We start from the raw sequence: 27721 nt of genomic DNA, 5'->3' as shown, positions 1-27721 counted from the left end.
ATTGGAGAGTTTTGGGGTACTTCCTGGCATGCTTACCGACATTCTGGCTGCCCCTTCTGGGAGGGAGCAGCCACATCGGCATAGCAGGGGGACGTGGCCGGCATAGGGGGGTACGGCTGGGCATCTTACCTGAAAATTGTGGGCACAGTGAGGGCCACGCAATTGTATCATTTGCCCCCGCTACACACTGCCCAGATTATCGTCCCTCCTGCTGCAGGGGGTTTCTATTGGGATCGCGCGAGAGAAGGGGGGGGGGGGTAGGCAGGCAAGTATGCCTTCGGGTAAGTTAGCTCTAAATTTAAAAATGTATGAATCTATGAACAATAATATAGTGTCATTCATTGTCTACCATTCTTAGCAGAAGAGCCTTTATGCGGTGTTTACCATACATTTGTTGAAGCCGGTGCGTTTGCAGATATTTCTAAAGCTCATTTGTGCGAATGGAAAATTGTTCCTGAATCTGTAGGAACGATTTAAGATGTTGGTTGTCGTAAAGGTCCCGAATCGTTGTAACTACCTGGTTATGCCAGTTACTTAAGTTCGGGTTTGGGATCTATTTGAAAACTGCCAACGAGGAGGTATTAGAAGACGAGAGTGAAATGTCACCATAAATTTTGGCCAATGTATCACAAATGAGCAGGGAATCGGATACACTATTTGAGAGAATTGGGGGGGATTAATCCAAGAAAGATCATGCAAGGAAAAGGGGCTACACATATGCTTTCTATGTCTCCCCAAGGTTTTGTTATAAGAGGGGAGAGCTAAACAATAGTTTTATTGTAAGATCAAGAATACAAACATACTATGAGCAGCCAAATACAATACTCAGTAGTAACAAGGTCCTGGTAACAGTAGGACAATAATGAGAACAGAAATGTATTCTAAAAATGTACAAATGTAAACACTACAAATGAAAGGAAAAAAGAGAATGGGGGAAGAAAAAGATAAAGGAAATATGAAAAAAAGTGAATGAGAAGCCAATCACTGGGAGGGGAATTCAGAGGTTGGTACACACCAGACAGTTATATCTGCAGATCGAGTGATCTGCAGATATATCTGTAGATGATGGTCATTCATACACACTGAACGACCATCATCTATCCAGCAGTCGTGGGTCCTGCTGGCCGGGGTCCTCCCCCACCCCTAGGCTGCCGCTGCATCTGTACGGGTGAACGGATGATCACCCGAGCACACTTGCCGATGGACAGATATGTCTGCAGATATATCTCTCCATCGGCTGTGCAGCACAGCAATGCGATATGTCTGTGAACATTGTCGTTCACAGATATATCGTCTGTACACACTGGCCGACGGGCAGCAGATATATTGGCCGATCAATTGGTCGGCCAATATATCGGCCAGTGTGTTCCCAGCATAAATCAAGGGATAAGTAACTAACTGGCCAGTGAATGATTGAACACCAAACATATCAGGGACATTTATGAACATAGACAAGGAGCTATCATATCCCTCCTGGCTAAATCATAGATTAGATCTTTAGTAATCGTGGAAGGGTCAATTAATACAATGTAAGTAAAATATTAAAAATAACTCTAAAAATAACAATAAATTTGAACTCTGGAAATAGAGGACCTCATTCAGTCGGTCGTTGCGGCCGCACGGTCGTAAGGGAAAAGGGGCCGGATATGCAAATGATGCACTCGTAAGTTGCGTCCTTAAGATGGTATCATTAGCTGGCCGACCAAGGGGAGGATGCAGCCGTAAGACAAAAAATACGCCCCCTTCTCGTACGCATTACACATCATCTGTGGCCATATAAGGATTAATCGAGACCATCGGTAACCATCAGAACTGGTCGTAGAGCTTAAGGTTGACCATACCCTCTCTTAAGCACTACGATCAGGTCAGTGTACAAACCACCCATGTCACGTGTGTCATGATGCTACTTTGTTAATTACGCCTGCGTTCGGATCTCCACTCCCCCGTTTTCAAGCACCTTCCCCTGTTACCACCCACAAACGCCTCATTCTGTCACTCAAACTACCGACCTGGCTGTGTTCAAGGAGAGAGAAATTTCTGATCGTAGCAGCTAGTTTGCACACGCGCAATGCGAACTTTACGCATGCGCAGTTTAGCGAACATCGGTGGCGTACGACCGTGCGGCCGCAACGACCGACTCTGAATGAGGTCCAGAGTCTTTAGGAGCTAGGGGGTAAGCCCTGAAGCCTAAAACCACCAATCCCAGATCTAATCAGACCTGTACACTTCATCATGGAATTTAAAAGTAATCTTCAACATACTCACAACAGAGGAGGGTGGGGGGAAAGTGTTTGTGAGGTTGCTTTAATCAAAGAGGAGATGGATGACTTGGCATCATTTTGACAAAAAAATACTCAAAGATTCTTCGCCCGGAGAGGCGCCAAGTCACGTTGCCAGTTATATTCATAGTTAAGACTAGATTCCAAGCCAAAGGAACAAAGCAAATTATATAAAATTTAAATAATAGCCTGTCTCCCGCAGGTTTTGGGTGCAAAAATTTTGGCAACGTTCTTTCTTTACAATCGAATACAGCGACATTTGGGTGCGGGAATAGTCGTGGTAATTGAAAATAGGTCATGATACTCAACGTTAACTTTTGCAGCTAAAATTATGCGGTCAATTGAATATGCCCCATAGAGTGCTAGCCTTTTCCTTGGGTTATTACATTGTGCTGTGGGAATATTTTTGTCCTTGTCTAGATAAATCCCACCATTATGAGCACCTATCTTTAAACCTATAAATTGATAATAGCCGAAAATAGTATATAATAATAACAAGAGCCTCCAATCAATGTTGGCAAGAATTTGTGGTGTATGTGATATTTTTTCAAATAGGATTGTTGTTGATTAACATAGTTCTGAAGTAAATGTTCTATATATTCATAAATGTTGGATGAAATAATTTATGCCTGATATTATCAGCCTTCCAGGTGGGTTGGGGAGGTGCTGTGTATTTTTTACATACATTGACTGGAATTAACTTGTCTGTGATATTAATTAAATCTCCTACTCAGCTTTGGGTCTCCTTATCAGACCTTTTGTGAGTAAGTTCAGTTGATCTTTGAAGTGACTTGTGCGGCCTGTGTTCAATTAGTTTTAGGTGTTTACATTTCTCAAGGAGTCTTGTATATATCCCTTGTATCCAGAATCACAACTCCCTGCTCCTTTTGTTTGAAGGTTATTTTACTGAAATTCCCTAAGTGCTTCTACCTTTGTTTTGGTGAGATTGGGAGTTCTTCTTTGTTTTTTTAGTGTGTAATGATTCGAGGTGGTACATACTATCAAAGTCTATCAGAGGTGTTTATATTGTTGTCTTTCAGATAACTGAGAATAAAGTTTGAGGGTGGCTTGTGGTTACTGTTTATGGCTTTTGTCAGCAAATCACTGTGTGGGGTAAATTTTCTAAAGGGCAATTTAGCATTTTTGTGCAATTTGGTGGCTAGTTTGAAAATCAGAGAAAATTCAATTTATTGAAGTCAAAATCGATGCCAAATCGGCCAAATATGTAACTATAGAGCAGTTTAGAACATCGGAATGACCATCAAAACTTTACATAGATGATGGAGATTTACTAACGGTCGGTTCTGAAATTGACCGAGAAGCATTGAAATATCGCCAGACAATAGACCTGCTTGTGGCAAGTGAGTTTGGGAGAATCACTGCACAGATCACTATGATCTTAAGCCTAAAAACAATTAAACAGCTTTTTATAAACTACTTTTATATGTTATATGTTACCTGTGCGCCCTAGACTGTCTTTTATATACCGGTATTAGAAAATATAGAATTTTTGTATATTGTTTACTATCACAATTATTTGTCATATTGTATTTTATAACAAATGAGAGGTATTTTTTTTACTACTACAGTATATGTACATTTTTTAGCTTCATATGGTAAGCGCTTGGAAGTTTTGTTGTGCTATTACTACTATTATTATCTAATTAGGGGTCTCATTAAGACCCGCTTGCGAGCGCAGGACGCTCGCAAGCGGGTCGATGGTGCCCTACTACGCATATGCACGACGGAGGGAGCTCCGTCGTGCGCATGCGCGAGACCCGGCGAGCGACGGGGAAGCCGTCACTCGAGGTCTCGCACCAAAGGGGGCGTGCTGTCGATGGTGATTGACAGCACGCTCCCTTTGGTGGGTGTGCCGGGGGCGTGGCTGCCAGACGGAGGTGTTCCCATGGGAACGCCTACCGTCTGGGTCCAGCCCCACTGACATCACTAGTGATGTCAGTGGGAGTGATTTTGGCTCTGATAGAGCCAAAATCACTCCAGGGCTTGCGGCCACGAGACCCTACCGCAAGGGTCTCGTCGCAAGCCCGATGGTTGCGATGGTCTTGACTATCGCGACCATCATTATGGACGCTCGCATAAGCTGTGGGTGGTAACCCACAGCTATGCGAGCGTCCAAGAGGCCGCTCCAATGTTAGGTAGGAGGGCCCTGATTCAGAGCGAGCGCTGTGGTCAGAGCGTCCGGCTCTGAATCAGGCCCTAGGTTTGAAGTTGACCTGTTTCCTTACAGCAGCTGCCAGTTATTATTCTTGCTTATTACTATTAGTGCAGCCTGTTTTCTTAGTAACTACTTGGGAATAAAGCAAATAATTTTAAAATGTATTAATCTGTTTCAATATAATAATATAATATATAATATTATATTTTTAGGTTACTATGGGATGTAGTCAGGAAGCCGACGGTCTAAATACCGACCAACGACCTCCCGACTGTCAAATTCCGGCAAGGTACTAATGACAGGCGTCGAAAACCCGACGCCTGTCATTAGACCTACGCCGGGAGAGCGATGCCCGGCATACTGAACGAGGGTAAGCTGGGCGCCGAGCGCGGACAGCCGCGCTTTAGGTTTTAGGGCTCCCGGGGGGACTAAGGGTTCAGCAGCCCCCCGGGAGGGTTAGAGTTAGGCTAGGGGAAGGAGGGGTTAGGGTTAGGCGCCCCCAGGGGTATGGTAAGGGTTAGGCACCCCCCAGGAGACTTAGGTTTAGGCTTCGGGAACGGGGGGGTTAGGTTTAGGTACTTAGAGGGGGGTTAGGGTTAGGCGCTAGGGAGGTAGGTTAGGCTTAGGGGGGAGAATAGGGTTAGTTATACTTACCTTATTAGCGATTGGGATCTTCACCCATGCCGGGCTTCTGCTGTCGGGATTTGAACCGGCTGGCGGTATTACATAATGCACCCGTTACTTTCATGAGATCCCCTAAACGAAACAAAATCTAAAAAAAAAGAAGCAGTTGTGCAAAATGATAGAAAGTGATTAAAAACAATTGTACACTGTACATTAATCCACTATATTTATAATAATAGTTGTCACATATTGTATTACGGCATTATCTCCTTATCATTGAAATAGTTTTTCTATAATGTACTACTCTTCTGATCCATATTGGTGGGAAAATACTACCTCTAGTGGTTACATAGAGAATCCCATACAATGTTATAATCTATTCATCCATTATAATGATAATTATAATAGATAATTATCTACGGTACATATAGTATAGCAAAGAAAATCAAAATAAATTTATGACTCATGAATAATAATATTAATATCCTCAAGAAGTCTCATATGGGGAGGAACATGCACCAGAGAATATGGAGGTTTATGAAGAAACTGCAGAGAAACTGGAACAAACACAATATGAGCTGGAAACCAGTAAAAGGAGATATGTAACTTGTCAAGAGAGCGAAATGGCAAATAATTACTAGTATAAATATTAGTAGCTAATATATAGTTACGTTTGTCCAGAAAGGTTGGTGCAGCCTGGCACTGTCCATCGGGATGTGTCTGTCCCGGGTTGGACTCTGCTCTATAGCATGATCCCGCATGCATTGCACACGTGTGCAGGAACAGAGCCTCAGTCTGGTGAGATCGCCAAATGTGAGACTGAGATCTGCAAATTGGCAACTGATCTAATTTGCTGCAAAGGCTGCCTGTTACAGACAAGTTACCAATGGGATGCCCCCAACTAGTGACTGCCTGACAGGCCTACTCTTATTAATATTATGAGCACCTGTCTTTAAACCTATAAAATTATAATAGCCTAAAATAGTATATAATAATGGCAAGAGCCTCCAATCAATGTTGGCAAGAATTTGTGGTGTATGTGGTATTTTTTCAAATATGATTGTTGTTGATTAACATATTTCTGAAGTAAATGTTCTATATATTCAGAAATGTTGGATGAAATTATTTATGCCTGATATTATCAGCCTTCCAGGTGGGTTGGGGAGGTGCTGTGTATTTTTTACACACATTGACTGGAATGAACTTGTTTGTGATATAAATTAAATCCTCTACCCAAAGCTTTGGGTCTCCTTATCAGACCTTTTGTGAGTAAAGTTCAGTTGATCTTTGAAGTGACTTGTGGGGCCTGTGTTCAATTAGTTTTAGGTGTTTACATTTCTCAAGGAGTCTTGTATATATCCCACCCTGTGTATCCAGAATCACAACTCCCTGCTCCTTTTGTTTGACAGTTATTTTTCTATTGTTCTGAAATTCTTTAAGTGCTTCTACTGTACCTTTGTTTTGGTGAGATTGGGAGTTCTTTGTTTTTTTAGTGTGTAATGATTCGAGGTGGTACATACTATCAAAGTCTATCAGAGGTGTTTATATTGTTGTCTTTCAGATAACTGAGATTAAAGTTTGAGGGTGGCTTGTGGTTACTGTTTATGGCTTTTGTCAGCAAATCACTGTGTGGGGTAAATTTTCTAAAGGGCAATTTAGCATTTTTGTGCAATTTGGTAGCTAGTTTGAAAATCAGAGATTTATTGAAGTCAAAATCGATGCCAAATCGGCCAAAAATTTAACTATAGAGCAGTTTAGAACATCGGAATGACCATCAAAACTTTACATAGATGATGGAGATTTACTAACGGTCGGTTCTGAATTTGACCGAGAAGCATCCAAATATCGACCAGACAATAGACCTGCTTGAGGCAGGTGAGTTTGGGAGAATCACTGCACAGATCACTATGATCTTAAGCCTAAAAACAATTAAACAGCTTTATAAAAACTACTTTTATATGTTATATGTTACATGTGCGTCCTAGACTGTCTTTTATACCGGTATTAGAAAAGCTAATATATACGTTTGTCCAGAAAGGTTGGTGCAGCCTGGCACTGTCCATCGGGATGTGTCTATCCCGGGTTGGACTCTGCTCTTTAGCATGATCCTGCATGCCATGCACACGTGTGCAGGAACAGAGCCTTAGGGGTCTTTTTACTAAGCAGTGTTAGGAGACAGATTGAAAAGTGATAATAAAGTGATAAGGTGCCAGCCAATCAGCTCCCAACTGTCATCTCACAGGCTGTGTTTGAAAAATGACAGTTGGGAGCTGATTGGCTGGTACCTTATCACTTTCTTATCACTTTTCACACTGCTTAGTAAATAGACCCCTCAGTCTGGTGATATCACCAAATGTGAGACTGAGTTCTGCAACCTGGCAACTGATCTAATTTGCTGCAAAGGCTGCCTGTTACAGACAAGTTACTGATGGAATGCGCCCAACTAGTGACTGCCTGACAGGCCTACTCTTATTAATATAATCAGGGTAGATCTGAACAGAGGATGGCGGGCTTCCAGCGGTGGCCATAGGCCACAGGCTGTACGCTTTCCACGGTCTGCGGTTTGTGCACCATTGTTCTACTTCTATAGTACAGAAATCCTTTTATGAATTATTCACCGAGCCTTTACACTGGTAGATGGTATGCAGTAAAACATTTGCCTATAAAGGAGCATCATCTCAGCAAGTTAGGTATAATTGTATGCTATAGCACTTAATGCAAAGCTATTAGCTTATGTTCTCTTACAAATAGTTGCTGAATACAGCTTGGTCACTATATAGCTCACTTAATCCAATGATTTTAATTATATACCATAGTGCATGTTCACATGCACATCACATGTGATATTTGAGTGGTTTAAAAATTGTTTACAGGGCCTGATGCAGACCCGCTCGCAAGCACTATGCGCTTGCAAGTGGGTCGATGGTGGGGCACTGCGCACTGCGCTCCGGGGCTCGCTACAAACGGGGCGGCTGTCGATGTTGATCGACAGCGCACCCCGTTTTGTAGGCGGGGAGGGGGGGGTGGCCGGACAAACGGAGGCGTTCCTGAGGGAACGCCTGCCATTTGTGGGCGGCCCTACTGACATCACTCATGAGCTTCATGCTCTATTATAAACGCGCGTTTCGCTTGGATGAACTTTTTTAAGTTGGAAACCCACAATAGCAATAGAAATAAATGCTAAACCAGACTATAGCTGTTTTAAATCAGTCAAAGGCGCCGATGACTGGTAGTTTTGACAACCCATTTATTAGTAAATCAGGCCTAACATTAAGCAGACATACTGTATGCATAAGTAATAAATATTCCATAAGTATTATCAGAAGTTTGTGACAGGAGAGTGCATATATGGAGATTGCAGTTTAGCGCACAGTCTGTGCAGCTTAAGCAGGCAAAGTATTAATTCAACATGGTATAGCAGTTTGTGAGACTGGTCCACATTAATCGGCCCCAGCGACCCGTCTGTATAAACCTCGGCAGCGGGGGGAGGGGGGAAGTGACGAGATCCGCGCTGAATCGTGTCTTTGTGGCCCCGCCCCCCTGCTTCGCAATGCCATTAATCTTGGCATTGTGAAGAGGGGGCGGGGCCACAATGATTAATCATTTGCTGGGCCACGCCCCCTTTCCCCGCATTACGCCCTCCGTGTGGAAGCCTGACAGCTCCCTCCCGGAAGGAGGGAGCTAAATGTTGGCAACCTTGTGTTATAGTATTGATCAGCAACAATAATGAAATGATACTCACAGTAGATTGAATGGGAAGTTGCCTGCGTCAGGGCAGTCGGCATGCTGGCGGTCAGAATCCTGGCACCGGAATCCAGACAGCAGTGGGAATCCCGGTTCCAGAATCCTAACCGCTGACATCCCGATGCTGAGTATTAGGGTTAGGGAAAGGGCTAGGTTTAGGGTTAGGTACTAGGAGAGGGTTAAGGTTAGGCTGTGGGAGGGGAGGGTTAGGCTGCGGGAACGGTGGGTTAGGGTACTTAGCTGCACGCAGAGCCGGCCCTAGGCATAGACAAATTAAATAAATACCTAGGGGCATGCATTCCAAGCCTAGGGCCAATTCAGCTTCACAGCAGGAAATGAAGGGACTGGGACAGGTGGACGCACCTCTGCTCTTGCTGTCCTAACGCGATCGGAGCTCTCAGCTCAGCTCTGATTGGGCGGCAGCTCATACAGCTGGCAGCAGCGGGACTGGGGAGCAGAGACAGCGGGCAGTAAAAAAAATTGCCACTGGAGGAGGGCTGCTGGGCATGCCCAGCCACAGCAGCTCCTCCTACAATGGACCTTTGCAGAGTCCAGTAACCTGAGACAAACAAAGGAGTGGGGGCGCCAATGCTCTTGCTGGCACAGGGCACTAAAATGTCTAGTTACAGTTCTGTGGATGAGAATTGCAATGGGTATGGGTATGGGGTGATGGATGTTGCTGGCTGCTGCTGTGATCTGTGCTGCTGGTTGATTGGTGCTGTGCTTGGAGAGGGGTGCTGGGTCAGAGGCGGAACTAGCGATGGTGCTAGGGGCATCACCCAAAATCTTGCCTAGGGCATCAAACTGGTTAGGGCCGGCTCTGGCTGCACGCGTCAGGAGTCTGTCGGGATGTCGCTGTCTGTATCCTGACCACTGGCATCCTGTACCCAACCCAATTGCACATAGACTGATTGCTTTCTATTGAGTGCTATAGAATACAACTATATTTAGCTAGCTGAGGTTGTGTGTGTGTGTGTCCCGGAGCCTAACCCTATCCCCCCGTGGTGTCTAAACCTAACCCTTCCCCCACGGCTAACACCTAACCAGGCCCCTCTATACTTATGTTTGGAATGCCGGCTGTCGATATTCCGCCGAGATTTCAACAGCAGGCAAGGTAATTACATCTCTGTTCATCCATTCCCCAGAACTCACCTAATAGGAATGGAATAGTCTCTGAAGGACTGACCCCCCCCCCCCCCCCCCACCCCAAACCTCCAAGTGACTATATGGACCAGACAGGAGGTCCCTTCAATCGCTTTTAGTCTCCATTTTTGGGATCCGTATGATACACTAATACAGTTATAGATACATTTGTTGCATTGGATTCAGCACTGATCTATTGCATGGACACAGCATAAGCCTGCCTAATACCTGTAACTATGCAGACAAGGGAAGCAATGATACATGAGCATTCTTTGCTTCACTAAGGGGCCCATTTATTCATTATTGGGCTTATGACCCAATAATTATAATTTCTTATCTCCGCTATTCGCGCCAATAAGAATGAAGTACCATCCAGAAGTATCAATCTTCACAGACAGGGACAGGGGGCTCCGATGGGATCCCGTCCCTGTGATATGTATAAGTAAAGTGATCGCATTAGACTCTGATTAATGTCTTCTCACACAGGCGCTGGAAGTAAATGACAGTCTGAACTGCGTGACCCTATTTATGCCGGACATAGAGGCTCAGCTCAAAGGACTTCTAGAGAAAGAGGAAAAGGGTCCACTGTACGGAATCCCCATCTCTATAAAGGAACACGTAGGTTATCAGGTAACTATTATATTATATATTATGTCACAGGGCATCACTCCTCCCGATGCTACATCTCCGACCCCATCTCAGAACACACTCCCTCTCACCTTCTCTGCTCTTCCTCTGACTGTCACCTGGGCTTGGTATAAAAGATAGTCAAGAATAAGATAGACAACAGATGTTAGACAGACAATAGGTTGACAGGGAGAAAAGGTCAACACAGGAAAGGTCAACATGGATGGAGGTCAACAGGTACAAAATGTTGACAGGGCCAAATGGTTAACACAAAAATAGTAGACATTTTTTTTCTTCACCCTATCCGTGACCCTCCTCTTGGTACCTAACTGTCCCCCATGGTGCCTAACCGTAACCATCGAGGTAAGTGCGTAACCCGAACGGTCCCTTCAAGTGCCTATCCCTAACCATCCGGAAAGTGTCTAACCTTAAGCATGTAGGCTGTATTGTGGGCTATTCACAAATGAACCTGCAGGTACTGGGCTGGTGTAAATGCGTGCTGATAGTGAAGACGACTGCTGTCACCAACAGACGGATAGGGGTGGTTCTGCCAAATTTGAATACAGGAGAAGATTTGCATTTATTTTAGACCACGCAATGTGGCAGCGGCTTCGGCAGCCTTGACTGCAATTCTGAATCAGGATCTTAGTGCTTAAATAATGTACAAATTGTAAATTATAATTTGGTACACACTCACTACTATACCATCAGATACCCCGATATTTAACAATCCAACTTGACGCAAGTGCCGGAGCAAATCATCATTGCTCCGACGCGGAAACAGCTGATACAAAAATCTCCTGTCTCTCCGAGTCTTTAGGAGGAGTGAAACTAGTGCGCCTATGTGAACTAGTGTCACACTCGCGCACAAAAGCCCCGGCGTCTGGCGGAAGCAGTCAAACAGGGGTTTCGGATCACTCTTTGCAACCCGGAACTCCTTCCAATATGGAGGAGCGAGGTGTGCGCTGCGAGCAGGAGCAAATATCATCTGAAGATGGCGAATGCTCCCGCAGTCAAGCTCCAAAAATATAGTATCTCCGGCGCTCTATGAATTTGTCTCCTCCTTACTAGTGTATGGAGACAATGGACCATTCCCCGAGAGGGGATAAGCAGGAGATATCTGTGATAATAGTATATGGGGAAAAGCGGGCCATTCCGCGAGAGGAAGAAAGGAAGGTAAGTAGGAGATAGATGTGATACTAGTGTATAGGGACCGCGGGCCATTCCCCAAGAGGAGGGTAAGCAGGAGATATCTGTGATATCTCCTGCAGGGCCGCAACTAGGGGGGGGGGCTAGAGGTGCACGTGCACCGGGTGCCGGAATGCAGGGGGTGAAAAAAGGTTGACTCACGGTGGCTTGGCTGCAGATTCAGATAATGGCCAACCAAAAATGGCCGCCGCCTAGGAGGAGACAGATGCTAGAGGTCCTTACTGGACCTCTAGTGTCTGTCTCCTCCTTGGTGGTGGCCATTTTTGGATGGCCATTTTCAGCAGATTCCATGCGGACAAGCCGTCTGCATTGACTGCTGAAAACGGCCATCCAAAAATGGCCGCCGCCAAGGAGGAGACAGACACTAGAGGTCCTACTGGACCTCTAGTGTCTGTTAGGCCAGCGCAAGTGTTGGGAGAAGATGCTGAAAACTGCATCTTCTCTCGTGAAACCCCCTGCCATGGCAACGAGCATAAACGCCATGGCAACGAGCGTGAAACCTCCTGGCAACGAGCATGGAACCCCTGACAACGAGCAGGTAATTTTAAAGTAATTAGACGCATTACTGTGGCGCATAAAATGGTGTCGTGCAAATATGTAAGTGGCACTTTGGTAATAGACATTACCCTGTATGGCATAATGTGTAATGGGCATTCTGGTGTGTGGAATAATGTAAGTCACTATACCAGGGACATCTGACTAGTGCACTGCCTTATGGAGGAGCAAGGACAAAATCCAGGTACGGGAAGGGAGGGGGCGCAAAATTGCTGCCTTGCACTGGGTGACATATATCCTAGTTTTGGCCCTGTCTCCTGCATTACCTTTTTGATGGATGGTCTGAAAACTTAATTTCTACAAAAGCAGGTGAAAATGTCAATTTTCACCTGCTTTTGTAGAAATAAGTGATAATGAATAGAACCCTTAATAAAAGGCTCAAACTGTCTCACCTGTGAAGCACGGACGTCCTTTTAACAGCACCTTTGTTGGATTTTCAGGGCCATCCTTCCACTTGCGGCCTTGTGCAGTACCTCGATGATGTGGAGGAAGAGGACAGCGTCCTGGTAAAGGTTTTTAAGAAACAAGGAGCCATTGTGTTTGCCAAGACAAATGTTCCTCAGACTCTTTTATGGTAAATTCAAGAAGTCTCTGCTGTTTCTGCTGGTAGTTCCTATCCACAGGTCTATGTGATGTGGGTGCTCGATGGCAGTGTACCTAGCTGCCTATTCAGTGTTCCACGTGGCTCAGACTCATCCCATGCAAACTGCACAAAATGTGTCCAAATCTACATCAGCCCCAGTATCTCTATAGTTCAAGTTTCCCAACTTCAGTCCTCAGGGACCATCAACAGTGCATGTTTTCCAGATCTTCTAGTCTGTACAACGTACTGTTAGGGAACTCTGAGGACTGAGGATGGGAAACACTGCTGTAGTTCCACATGTGTCTAGCTCAGCTCATCTCCCACTTGAAACTCTGCTTATTGTATCTCGTATCTGCTGCTCTCTCTCTATAAGCCTGATTCTCATGATATGTAGCTGACTGCCCATACACAGTCAATATTCTGAATGTGGCCACATTCGGACCTGAGTGTGACTTAGAATCGGGTCCTGTATCTGTACTATTAGTCCCATGGGAACGTCTCCGTCTGGGCAGCCATGCCCCCGGCACGCCCACCAAAGGGGGTGTGCTGTCACTCAACATCGACAGCACGCCCCCTTTGGTACGAGAGCCGGAGCGACGGTTTGTCCGTCGCTATCTGGGTCTCGCGCATGCGAACGACGGAGCCGGCTCCGTCGTGCGCTTGCGCACTGGGCCACCATCGACCCACTTGCGAGCGCTCAGTGCTCGCGAGCGGGTCTGAATCAGGCCCACAGTCCACTAAGCAGTGCACAGTCTTATGCAGGGTACACACTTAATGATGAGTACCCAGCCAATGTCAAGTGAGGCGGATCCCAGTGGCGGTTCCGACATCGGCAAGTGTGTATGCCGGGAGTGACGGCGGAGGCCATTCGGCAGTACGGCCCCCCGTGGACGATATTGCCTGTTGGACCTGCATGCAGGTCCGATGGGAGACTACGCTGACGATGCTCAGGAGTGACTTGTCAGTGACATAGTGGATGCACACTGCTCGATGTGGACGATATGTAGTCCGATCCACAATATCATCTAGTGCAGTGGTGTGAAACTCGGGCCCCTCCAGCTGCAGTGGAACTACACATCCCAGCATGCACTGCCACTGTTTTGCTATTAGGGCATGCTAAAACTGTGGCAGGGCATGCTGGGATATGTAGTCCCACAGCAGCTGGAAGGCCCGAGTTTGCCATAACCGATCTAGTGTGTACACGGTTAAAGGGGATTTAAACAGGATTTACACATGTCCATCCACTACTGGCAGAGGATCATGGGTAAGGTAATGAATACACAACTCTTTACCAACAGTCTGTACATGGAGAACACTGGACTGTAAAATCTACTCTTGTTATATGAAACTCTTATATGCACATAATATATAATTTCCACCCTTTGCTAAATATTCTAATCACGCATCCATTATATACATTTTCTGTATTAGGAATTTATTCCAATGCTATGTACTATTACATAATACTCTCTACCGCTTTCTCCTACTGTAGTTGTGAAACCAGTAACCCAATATACGGACACACACTAAACCCCCATAACAGAGCCAAGGGGGTATCAGGATCTTCCGGTGGGGAGGGGGCATTGATTGGTGGTGGAGGTTCAATTCTTGGTATTGGAAGTGACCTTGCTGGCAGCATTCGCCTCCCGTCCAGTGTTTGTGGAATTGCTGGATTTAAGCCAACTTCAAGCAGACAGAGGTGAGCCCTATTCCTCCTGTATATATTGCTATAATAATTTCCTACTGTCTGTCCCGTCTCCTCAATGCACACGGAGTGTATGCCGATGTGTGAGCCCTGACCGCTCCCATTGCTAGGGCGGAGGAACAGACCTAGCAAAGGAGGACCAGACGCCGGGAACGGGGTACCTAGTATCAGAGGAGTAGCGTGGAACCATGGCGCCCGGAGAAAGTGCACGTCATAGCGCCCCCTCCCTGTACTCAACTGTGCCAGTGGGGTATGGCCAGCCTGCGGGGGAATACTGAAGTGAATATAAAAACAGCAAACAGTGGCAGTATCACATTGGGCGTTGAGGTCCCATTGGGGGAATAAAATGCTTTGGTAATGCACTGTCTGACATTAAGGGGTAGCTGCTTTGGCACTGCTTTATTTATGTATAGCACCTAGAATCTGACTTTTATCTCATTTGAATCATTGTTATTAGTCAATAGAGGAGATATATTCTGATCATTTAACTTAAATTGACAGAGTACATGTGCTAGAGTGAGATTCCACAGGGTGCACAGCTAATTACTGCACTTACTGCCCCAAGCAGCTTTCACTGTAGTGGGAACACCTATGGGAAGCTCCATTCTCAGCTATGCTCCTACTTCACAAATATACATTGCACCTATATTAATGTGAGTACAACTAACCATGTTCTGTCTACCACTATTATTCCAGGTCTCCTAATACAGTATCTTTTAAAAGATCTTTCAAATAACATTTTGTGGTCATGCCTAGGAGCAGAGCCGTAACTAGGCTTTTTGGTGCCCTGTGCCAGAAGAGCATTGGTGCCCCCCTCATTTTTCAAAGGGACATAATGCAGCCAAAAAAGGGCCATGGCCTCATGGGGAAGGGCCAGGGAAGAGATAGGAGAGGCCAGGAGATGCTGGGGATGAAATAAGAGGAAGCTACATGCAAGAATTATAATAAACAGAAATGTGACAGGCCCTGTGGTGCCCTGTGCGATGGCACCGGCCGCACTACCCTGGCTACGGCCCTGCCTAGGAGCACCTGATTACTTAATTAAATAGCAAAGCAGTGACTTTTTTTTAAACTCATACCTGCCAATAAGAAAAGGAGAGGGGTGGTGACAGAAGCCAATAAGAACGGAGAGGGGAGGGGCAAAGAGCCGATCCCATGGTAGATAGGGGAGGAAATTAAAGAGGTGAGAAGTGAATGTTATCAATCTAACAGTAAAGGGGAGGTGACAGAAGATGATCACAGAGGAGGGGGGGGCCGGAGGGCAGGCAATCTGGGCAGCTTGAGGGAGCATGCAATGTAGAAACGGATCTCCAATCCGTATATTTAGGATATAGAGCAAACAAACCGAGATAAAACTAACAGGCGGCGGTCATACTGTGCAGCGCCCCATGAATTCCGGGAAACCTGAATGGCGCCCTCTGTCCATTCTGCCGCCAAGAGCTCATGCTCCACTGGAACCACCCTCGCTATTCCCCTGCCTAGTATCAGAGGGAGGCGGGTGAGAACAGTATGAGCAGCTGCAACACTGCTGGGGCAGGGTGGAGTAAAGCTGGGGAGGTGATAGCATATGCCGGGGCCAATATACTTGTTAATATATAAATATATATCACTAAATTAAAAAGAAAGATAGGGGGCGCTCCATAGTGCATAAATGTTTTAATTGCATAAAAACATTAAAAGGACCCTCAGTTACAGGTGTACTGGTACCAAGTATAGGACAGTGTAGGCTGGTTATCACATGATTCCATGCAAAATTTCCATCTGCAATACTGCTCACCACCCACTCCGGAATGAACTCGAGTCCACCATCCATGCCGGGCCTGTCTGGGAGTGCCGCTGCATGGGGTTAAGTGCAAAGACGCTGAACCGCTCGCAGGGGCGTATCTACAATGGGTGCAGGGTGTGCGGGGTACACGGGCCCCTGGGTCCAGGGGGGCCCCGCACTGCACACCCATTTTCCCGGTGACCTGTGCAAACTCTATAGACTCTGGGCACACTCTAGTGCCCAGAGTCTATAACTTCGGCGCTGGCCGCGCACAACTCACCGGAGAGAGAGGAGAGGGCCCGTGTCGGAGACTGCACACGGGCCCCCTCCTCTCTAGAAACGCCCCTGACCGCTCGCATACTCATATTCAGATGGAGAACCTGCCCATTCCATGGGGCTGGTCATTAATAAAATAGTGGAGAAGATATGTTTTAGTGTTCAATGAAAATATAATTTGTTTTGATGTTCAGCGATATATATATAATTAGTAGTCGAGAGAAGAAAATTCAACAAAAACATAAAATTAATTCCAGACATCAAGCAATATCCTAGTAATTAAAATTCCTAGAGATTGTTTAATTCTATAGTGTCATTCAGTCCCAAACGGGTGAGGATCTGTAGCCAAAAAATCCAATAGGCTTCTCTCTTACAGAAAAGGCTACAGCGATCTCCTCCCCTATTGGTCACTTTAATGTTCCCGGGGGCTGATTCACTACCTTACGCAACTGCGATTATGCACCCAATCGGCCAATTATTATCGGGACTGTGGGGAGGCGAACGGTGGTGTGCCAGTGCATTTGAACGCCGTTGCTGGGGCGTGCATAAATTATCCACTGCGATGGCCTACGCAGTCTGAGATCTCATAGTGTGCATTGTTAGCAATTTCTGATGTGCGCGAGGCTGCGATGGTAGTCGATTGTACCGATGGTTTTGCAGGCTTGCTAAACATTATGGATGTGTGCTGAGTATAGTGGGCCTCCTTGGGAAGTGCTGCGAGGGCATGGCGATCGCAATGTATTAGCATACTATCGTAGTTGAACTGCGTGCGTAATTGCTATTGCATATGTAATTGCTTAAGGTAGTGAATCATGCCCTCAATTCCTTTGATGGAAGCATTTTTTAGAGAACCATTCTGATATAATATAATTTGTCTGGATATTTATTTAAAATTCTTCTATGTAGCATAAAACGGGTGTGCAATGGTCTTATGGTGCGGCCCACAAACTGTAGTGAATCATTCTTGACCAATATATTCCAAAACAAAACATTTAATTTTATGCTGTAGGTAGCAACTTTTTTTTTTAAGTACACAATCCACAAACTGAAATCGTTGAGCAGATCCTGGAGCAATTCCCAAGAATGTACAGTGGGTAGAAATGGGCGAATCTATATGGACTATGACAAAGTGCTGCCAGCCCCTCACCAGTTTCTGATCCTCCTCCTCTTCATCAGTAGCTGCCATGAGCAGAGTTCCCTGGGCTAATGTCCATCACTTCTTTTGCAGGGGATTCCTAGTGAATTCCAAGGTTCCCGTTAGACCCAATTCCCCAGGTAACCCAGCACAAATAATGGTGCATAAACTATTTACAACTGGACCGATTCGTACAGTATATGAGAATATGAATTTCTAGCAGAATGCATGGTCAGAGAATTGTAGGTACGGTAATATCAGTTTCTAGAACAATATTTGGTCAAGATGGATGGGATTATATTAATTTCTAGCACAATATTCAATCATGGTAGATGAAATACCATCAATATGCACTAAAGACATGTAGTCAGGATTTAAAGTTAAATAATAATTGTTAGCCCTATATAATATATAATATTTCATTTTGCAGCCTTCGTGGAGTCCGTGCGTGCATTGATGGAATGACTGCAGGTAAAATTTGGATATTATTTGTGGATGAATAGATGTTAGAAATTGTATCTGGTTGGTTTAATTTAATATTGTATGTTATGGCGGGCATAAATTATGCAATTATGAGCCCAATATGTAGATTATCGGTGGAATAGGCCGATAATTGCATAGAGTATTGTGACCAATAAATCTTCCAACATGCACTGCTGCGGCCAGGGCCGGCTCTTCCACTAGGCAAGCTTAGGCAGCTGCCTAGGGGCGCCGTCCACTGGAGGGCGCTTCTGAGTCCGCCTTGCACCCTCCATTTGCTGGGCGCCTGCTGAGATTGTTTTACCAGCGGGCACCTGGCTCCTCTCTTCACCCCCCCCCCTGGCGCCAGCCGGAGGACGGAGCTCACTCCTGAGGTCTGGCTTCCGGGTCCCGCAGTGCAATATGGGAGTGACATCATGATGACGTTACTCACATACTTCCGAAGAGCGGGCACCGGGGACGGACGGCAGCAGGCACCGGTATGGAGTTTAAGGTAAGGGGGGGAGGTGTGCTGTCTTACTACAGGGGGCACTACTGGGGGCATCATATGGGGGCACTACAGCGGGCTTACTACTGGGGGCATCATATGGGGGCACTACAGGGGCCTTACTATTGGGGGTACTACAGGGGCCTTACTACTGGGGGCATCATATGGGGGCACTATTGGGAGCACTACAGGGGCCCTTACTACTGGGGGCACTTCAAGGGGCATTACTACTGGTGGCACTGCAGGGAGCATTACTACTGGGGGCACTACAAGGGCATTACTACTGGGGGCACTGCAGGGAGCATTACTACTGGGGGCACTACAAGGGCTTTACAACTGGGGGAACTACAGGGGCACTTTCTACTGGGGGCACTGCAGGGGGAATCATCCCTTTAATTCGGGTCATGTGAATATTATTAGGTTTGGGGGAAAACAGGGGCTGCATTGTGAACCTTTGCCTAGGGCGCCCTGAAACCTTGCACCGGCCCTGGCCGCGGCCGACCACTCAATATTTCCCGTTCCTTCTCAGCGGAGGAACGGGGAAATATTTCCTCCCCAGGAGAGGAAAGCAGATATTGTGAGCCATACACTGACAGACATTTTATCTGACGGTGTATGCCCAGCATTACACTCCACTTTGGGGTTTAGGGGTTGGTTGATTCTGTTATTAACTGGCATATTTATCCATATTATTTTTTACTAAAATAATGTGAAAACTGTTTTTTTCACACCCTTTTTACATTATTTTAGTATAACTTAAATGTATTAAAGAGCTTTTGGAGCAGTTTTCATAAAAACTACTCCACAGCCCTTAAATTTGCACTGTTTTAGTAGGCATATCGCCTTTCCCATACCTGGAAGGGAAAATGTGATCTGTTTCAGATTACTAAAAGAAATTGTGAAAAGATGCAGGGGATGGAGTCCTGCTATAATAACGCTATTTAGAGATGGCGTTATGCAGGCTTTTTCCCTGTTTCCCCATCTCCAGCTCAGCCTTCCCTGCCTGCTGACAGGAAAAGCAGGGCCCGGAGCAGGCTTCTGTAATCAGCCATGTGTGTCTGATAGACCACAGGCTGATTACATAGAAAAATAATCAGAATAAAATAAATAAATAACACTCACCTGCACCAGGGGCTGGTGATCAGTGAGCTCCTTCGGGACTCCTGTCAGCTGATCGCTGGGCTCATGCTCTGTGACCCCAGTCAGCTGCTCCTTAGTGCTGTAAACTGAGATACCGGTACACAGCACAGAGTATTATATGTCTGTTACTTCAGTGAGGGTAATAGGGTACAAGAGGGGTACACTTTTAATGGGAGTCAATGGTGACATTAAAAACGTGTAAGAGAGGGTGCATATTTGTACAATGTGTGTGTTATATCTATGACAGTAATAGGATATAACAGGTACTGTATACATGTGTTGCATGTATGTTATTTCTATGATACTAATAGGATATAAGAGGTACGCATTTGTTGCATGTCTGTTGCACAGATAGTAATACATTATATTGGGGTTGGACATTTTTTTTGGGTATCTCCTATTGCCCAGACTGCGATGGAGTGTAAGAAGGTTGAACATTTATTATGTATCTGTTATTTCAGTGTCACTATGCACAGGACCTATGGCGAGAGATGTGGACGCTCTGGTACTTTCCATGAGGGCTCTATGGTGTGATGAGTTTTTTTGCCTGGACCCAAATTTGCCACCCCTTCATTTCAATGAGGAGGTAATGAGACACACACACATATATAATAGGTGAGGAGTGTATGGGGATAGGGGAAGGACTCCCTAACTCTGATGTTCCCATGGGAGGAGTGAGATTTATACTGATTTCCACAGAAAACCATAATAATATCATGTTTACAGCAGAAAACGGCGTATATGTTTTGGGAGCTTAGTACAGAACTTATAATTCACTTAGTGACCAGCACTACGACACACCCTCATCTCACTGATCTTTGTTCTATAGATTTACTCCTCTACCAAACCTCTCCGAATTGGATATTATGAAGAGGACGGATATTTCCAGGCGAACCCCGGTATGAGACGAGTTCTTCTAGAAACCAAACATCTTCTAGAGGATGCTGGACACAAGGTGAGAGGAGCACGCAGATGGGGCCCTTTCTGGTACATGTCAAGGTTCAGACTGGCCCACAGAGGTACAGAGAAAACCCCTGGTGGGCCCTACTGCCTGGGGGCCAATCTCTCCTCTAGGGATCAGGTTCCAAGCTGTGCACTTGAATTATACATTATACATATGTTGTAATTCACAGGACTATGATGTATTTTCTATAATTAATAGCTGTTCTTAATCTGGTACATTATCATGCATGCTCTAGCAGTATTTACTATATATATATATATATATATATATATATATATATATATATATATATATATAAAGTCAGGTGCATAAATATTGGGACATTGACAGAATTTTCATATTTTGGCCTCTATTCACCACCACAATGGCTTTGGAATGAAACAAACAAGATGTGCTTTAACTGCAGACTTTCAGATTTCATTTGAGGGTAATTACATCCAAATCATGTGAACGGTGTAGGAATTACAACGGTTTCTATATGTGCCTCCCACTTTTTAAGGGACCAAAAGTAATGGGACAAACTAAACAATCCTAAATCTAACTTTCACTCTTTAATACTTTGTTGCAACTCCTTTGCAGACAATTACAGCCTGAAGTCTGGAACACATAGACATCACCAGATGCTGGTTTTCATCCCTGGTGATGCTCTGCCAGGCCTCTACTGCAAATGTCTTAAGTTCCTGCTTGTTCTTGGGGCATTTTCCCTTCAGTTTTGTCTTTATCAAGTGACATGCATGCTCAATCGGATTCAGGTCAGGGGATTGACTTGACCATTGCATAACATTCCACTTTTTAGCCTTAAAAAACTCTTTGGTTGCTTTTGCAGTATGCTTCGGGTCATTGTCCATCTGCACTGTGAAGCGCTGTCCAATGAGTTCTGAAGCATTTGGCTGAATATGAGCATATAATATTGCCCGAAACACTTCAGAATTCATTCTGCTGCTTTTGTCAGCTGTCACATCATCAATAAATACCAGGGAACCAGTTCCATTAGCAGCCATGACACTACCACCACCATGCTTCACTGATGAGGTGTTATGCAGTTCCTTTCCTTCTCCATACTCTTCTCTTCCCATTACTCTGGTACAAGTTGATCTTTGTCTCATCTGCCAATAGGATGTTGTTCCAGAACTGTAATGGCTTTTTTAGATGTTGTTTGGCATACTCTAATCTGGTCTTCCTGTTTTTGAGGCTCACCAATGGTTTACATCTTATGGTGAACCCTCTATATTCACTCTTGTGAAGTCTTCTCTTGATTGTTGACTTTGACACATATATACCTACCTCCTGGAGAGTGTTCTTGATTTGGCCAACTATTGTGAAGTTGTTTTTCTTCACCAGGGAAATAATTCTTCTGTCATCCACCACAGTCGTTTTCCGTGGTCTTCCGGGTCTTTTGGTGTTGCTGAGCTCTCCGATGCGTTATTTCTTTTTAAGAATGTTCCAAACAGTTGATTTGGCAACACCTAATGTTTTTGGTATCTCTCTGATGGGTTTGTTTTGATTTTTAAGCCTAATGATGGCTTGCTTCACTGATAGTGACGGCTCTTTGGATCTCATATTGAGAGTCGACAGCAACTGATTCCAAGTGCAAATGTCACACCTAGAATCAACTCCAGACCTTTTACCTGCTTAATTGATAATGAAATAACAAGGGAATAGCCCACACCTGTCCATGAAATAGCTTTTGAGTTGATAGTGCCATTACTTTTGGCCCCTTAAAAAGTGGGAGGCACATATAGAAACCGTTGTAATTCCTACACCGTTCACATGATTTGGATGTAATTACCCTCAAATTAAATCTGAAAGTCTGCAGTTAAAGCACATCTTGTTTGTTTCATTCCAAAGCCATTGTGGTGGTGAATAGAGGCCAAAATATGAAAATTCTGTCAATGTCCCAATATTTATGCACCTGACTGTATATATATATATATATATATATATATATATAAAATATATTTTTGGGTAGTTCGACATGGCGCCTCTGCGAAGCAACTTTGTAAAGCTGTCAAGTGGTCCTCTGCCCATACCTTTGTGAAGTTCTATTCCTTTGATACCTTCGCCTCTTCTGTTGGGACTTTTGTGAGAAGAGTTCTCAGCGCAGCTCAGGAACATTCCCTCCCTTAGGAGATTAGCTTTGGGACATCCCAGGGTAAAGCCTGTGTCCCCTATGGAGAAAGAAGAAAAGGAGATTTATGTGGGACTTTGCTCTGCTTCAGGTTCTCCTGTCCGCATCTGCTTTGTTTTTGGACCTGTATGTGACTCGTTCTTCATTCTCCTACTTCTTGCTTTAGGCATGTTAACTTAACTGAGTTGCCTGTGGCTGGGAGAGGGTCATGGGGGTGAGGGAGCAGGGGCTCATGGGTAAAGAGTTTTAACTATTTGGTACCTAGACTCCTACTCACCAACCTATACCAAGCGCAAAAAGCCTGTGTCCTATGGAATTGAAGAAAAGGATTTATCAGGTAAGCACATAAATGTCCTTACTAGAATATTCTGTATTTTGGAATAATTGCATACCATAATGAAATATCTTGGGAATGGGACCCAAATCTAAACAGACTGCATTTATGTTTTATATACACCTTATACACACAGCCTGCAGGTAATTTAATACAATATTTTCAATAATTTTGTGGCTCAAATAAAGTTTGTGTACATATGTAAAATTAATTTGTTTTATATATACCTTATACTCAAAGCCTGAAGGTCATTTTATACAATATTTTTAATAATTTTGTGCCTTAAACATACTTTGTGTACATTGAACCATCAAAAAGTATAGGTTTCAATATCTCAGTAATGTGAAACAAATTCCATATTTCGTAATATTCCGTATTTCAGAATATTTGGATATGGGAGACTCAACCTGTACTACATTATTGCACTTTCTATCCTCACCTATAGACTGTCTCCTGTATTGCATTTATATGCTTCTGAGTGTCCTTTGCTTTGCCAAGTCTCATTTGGTAAAGTTTTCTTAGGAATAATTTTCTGTTTAAACTGGATCATTCATGCAGCTTCTGTAGTGCATCCCACATGCCCTTTGCAGTATTCTTGTGCCAGGTATGGTGACTGGGATGCATGGTGCCTGGTCCTATAACCTTGCTTCTTTGATCAGTCATCAAACAAACATAGAAGGTTTATGAAGCAAAACTGTAGTATGAACAGTGCCGGTTTATCACCATACAGACACAGCATAACTAGTAACTAACATGGAGTCGATTTGCACTAGACTGAAAGACCATCTAGTAACATGTTGGTAACAGCACCACCTGCAGTACCTCCAGTGTAACTACTTAAGCAATGTTAAGACTAGAATTGTTGTAGTATTCCAACAACAATTTCCTCTTCACTTCTACATTTACTGCTTACATTACTTATATTTCACCAATTTTAGATTATATAAAATTATTAAAATTTAAATTTTTCTTTTCAGCTCATCTTGTTCAGGCCTCCACGAGTGGGTTATGCATATGAGCTGCTCTGGAAGGCGTTTCTTGGAGACAAAGGGAAAACCGTAGCAGATAAGTTGTAAGTGGCATGTGCTGAGTACAAGCAATGAAAGCTGGATATTAGGGTAAGGGGTAAATACATTTAAGCATAGCACCCTGGAAGAATAATAATTTATTTATATAACACCACAATTTACTCAGCACTGTACAGAGATTATTTGGGTTTCATATCAGTCCCTGCCCTGTTGTAGCTTACAGTCTAAAGGGGGCTGTACCAAGCTTTGGAGATACAGTGGTGTTTGAAAGTTTGTGAACCCTTCAGAATTTTCTATATTTCTGCTGAAATTTGGCCTAAAACTACCTCAGATTTTCACACGAGTCCTAAAAGTAAAGAAGGAGAACTAAATCAAACAAATGAGACAAAAAAATAGACGTGCTCATTTGTTTATTGAGGAACATTATCCAATATCACATATCTGTGAGTGCCAACAGTATGTGAACCTTTGCTTTCAGTATCTGGTGTGACCCCCCTTGTGCAGCAATAACTGCTTCTAAATGTTTCCGATACTAGTTGATTAGTCCTGAACATCGGTTTGGAGGAATTTTACCCCATTTCCCCGTACAAAACAGCTTCAACTGTGTTATGTTGGTGGGTTTGCTCCCATGAACTGTTCGCTTCAGGTCTTTCCACAACGTTTCGATTGGATTAAGGTCAGGATTTTGACTTGACCATTCCAAAACTTAAAATGTATTCTTCTTTAACCATTGTTTGGTGAAATGACGTGTTCTTTGGGTCGTTGTCTTGCTGCATGACCCACGTTCTCTTGAGATGCAGCTCATGGACAGATGTCCTGACATTTTCCTTAGAATATTCTGGTATAATTCAGAATACATTGTCTCATCAATGATGACAAGTCGTACTGGGCCAGATGCAGCAAAACAGGCCCAAACCATGATACCACCACCGTGTTTCACAGATGGTATGAGGTTTTTATGCTGGAATGCAGTGTTCTCCTTTCTCCAAACATAATGCTTCTCATTTAAACCAAAAAGCTCTATTTTGGACTCATCTGTCCACAAAACATTGTTCCTATAGTTTTCAGGCTTGTCCAGGTGATCTTTAGCAAATTGCAGGTGGGCAGTAATGTTCATTTTTTTGGCTTTTTCATGCTTTTTCAGCCTTGCATACCATTGTTGTTCAGTGTCGTCCTGATGGTGGACTCATGAACATTGACATTAGCCCATAGTGAGAAAGGCCTCAGTTGTTTAGAGGTTACAATGGGTTCCTTTGTGATCTTGCAAACTATTTGAGGCTTTGCTCTTGGCGTGATCTTTTTTGGCCGACCACTCCTGGGGAGGGTAATAATGATCTGGAATTTTCTCCATTTGTACACAATCTGTCTGACTGTTGATTGATGGAGTCCAAAATCTTTAGAGATAGTTTTGTAACATTTTCCAGCCTGATGAACATCAACAACTCTTCTTCTGAGGTCCTCAGAAATCTCCTATGTTCATGGCCTGATACACTTCCACAAACATGTGTTGTGATCATCAGATTTTGATAGATCCCTGTTCTTTTAAAAAGACAAGTTGTCCACTCACACCTGATTGCCATCCAATAGATTGAAAATACCTGACTCTAATTTCACCTTCAAAATACAGTATCTGCTAACAGGGCCGCTATCAAGGGGGAAGGCCGGGCCTCGAGTCCCGGGCCCGGATACTCTGGGGGCCCGACCGCTCCTCCTACCGCCTGTCCGCTATTTCCACCCTGCTAAACTTACGTTCACTGACAGGCTCGGCTGGTGGTCCGCGGCCGCCCGCGCCCACTACTACAATATACCCTCTCACTATCTCTCCAAACGCCCGTCGCTGCTGCTATGTATGTGGCTGGCTGTTGGAGGCAGGCAGAGTGGATGCTCCCAGCCTACTCTGTGCTGCTAACCAATAACACAATCGAGCAGACGGGAGCATCCATAAACACCGCAACAGCAGCGGGCGGTTGGAGAGGTAGGGAGAGGATATAGTACTGGGCGCAGGTGGCGCCTGTCAGTAAATGTAAATTTAACAGGGAAAAATTAGTGGGTGGGAAGGCCCCGGGGCCTCGTTGTGCGGAGGGAGGGAGATTACTCGGGGAAGGGTGAGGTTCTGTATAATGGGGGCTGGGGGGGCTCTGCCTATTTGGCCCGTCCCAGGCCCCATGATCTCTGAAGGCGGCCCTGTCTGCTAAGCCTAAAGGTTCACATACTTTTGCAACTGTGATATTGGATCATTGTCCTCAAAAAAATTAAACAATTAGCATGTTTAATTTATTTGCCTCATTTGCTTTAGTCTTTGTCTAGTTTTAGGACTTGTGTGAAAATCTGAGGTAGCTTTAGGCCAAATTTCAGTAGAAATATAGAAAATTCTGAAGGGTTCACAAACTTCCAAGCACCACTGTAGATAATGTGGTGTAATTGCCCAATGCAACCAATCAGCATCTAACATTTCAAATGCTGCACTAGATAAATGACAGGAGCTGACCGGTTGTGTTGCGTAACTTTATCCCACTCTGCGGCTTGAAACATCTCCCCCTAAATTCCCTAACATACACACATGGAGACTAGTGTTAATTTTGAAGGATGTTTGTGGCGTGTGGGAGAAAACCATTGCAAACATGAAGAGAACATGCACACTATACACAGTTAAGCCATGTCCAGGTATTTAAGTATTGTAGTCAGCAATTATTTGAAAAAGTGAAATGCGAACATTAATTCTGGGACCATGTGTTAGACTGTGTATGAAGTACATTTATGTGGTGTCTGCACAATTGGCTGGTAACAATCACTGTCAGGGTATGGTACATGAAAATGCTGCTCTGTGTTATATAGGGGTTTATTTACTAAGCTTTGTTAGGAGATAAAGGGCCGTATTCAATTTGAGGCGTTAAGTCCGGATCCGCGGTAATTTACCGCCGATGACGTCATTATTGCCTGTTTTGGTTTTACCCCGTATTCAATTTCAAAGACTTTCCGCCTAGGCGGAAAGTCAATGCAATGTAATAGACGGTAAAGTATCGCCTATGAATGACAGGCGGTAAAAAGTGCAGAAGTGGGGTTCAATATTTCGGGAAACCCAGTGCAGCCTTCAGTTAGTTCCCCAAAGGTAATCTGTGTAAAAAAAAACAAAAAAAACTTAAGGACACCCCAAAAATTTACTTTGAAAAAGGGGGCAAAAAAAAAAAGTTGGGGTACAAACTTAAAAACTAGCAAACTTGACTCTGGGGGGGTCCCCAAGTATGCCCCATGTGTTTTTTTGATTGCAGGTGTTTGCGCCAGGTGGATTTTTCATGATTTGTTTAAGTCACTTTAGGAAATTTAAAATATGCTGAACCC

General features: G+C 44.4%; 1 protein-coding gene across 1 annotated transcript in view; it reads left to right on the top strand.

Annotated features, from left to right (window-relative positions):
- The window catches only part of LOC148524862 (vitamin D3 hydroxylase-associated protein-like), a 69264-nt gene that overhangs the window by 8704 nt on the left and 32839 nt on the right, over nucleotides 1-27721 (top strand). The window contains exons 3-9 of the mRNA XM_088471601.1: nucleotides 10453-10596; nucleotides 12798-12931; nucleotides 14433-14639; nucleotides 18252-18292; nucleotides 20390-20514; nucleotides 20758-20883; nucleotides 24332-24426. Of these exons, the coding sequence (XP_088327727.1) occupies nucleotides 10453-10596; nucleotides 12798-12931; nucleotides 14433-14639; nucleotides 18252-18292; nucleotides 20390-20514; nucleotides 20758-20883; nucleotides 24332-24426 (872 nt within the window). The remainder of the gene's footprint in view (nucleotides 1-10452; nucleotides 10597-12797; nucleotides 12932-14432; nucleotides 14640-18251; nucleotides 18293-20389; nucleotides 20515-20757; nucleotides 20884-24331; nucleotides 24427-27721) is intronic.

Source organism: Taudactylus pleione, unplaced genomic scaffold (genome assembly GCF_031769625.1).
Source record: "Taudactylus pleione unplaced genomic scaffold, aTauple2 ptg000115l, whole genome shotgun sequence".
NCBI classification, from domain to species: Eukaryota; Metazoa; Chordata; class Amphibia; order Anura; family Myobatrachidae; genus Taudactylus; species Taudactylus pleione.
The sequence above is the reverse complement of the archived record's forward strand: the minus strand, read 5'-3'. Positions and strand labels throughout refer to the sequence as shown.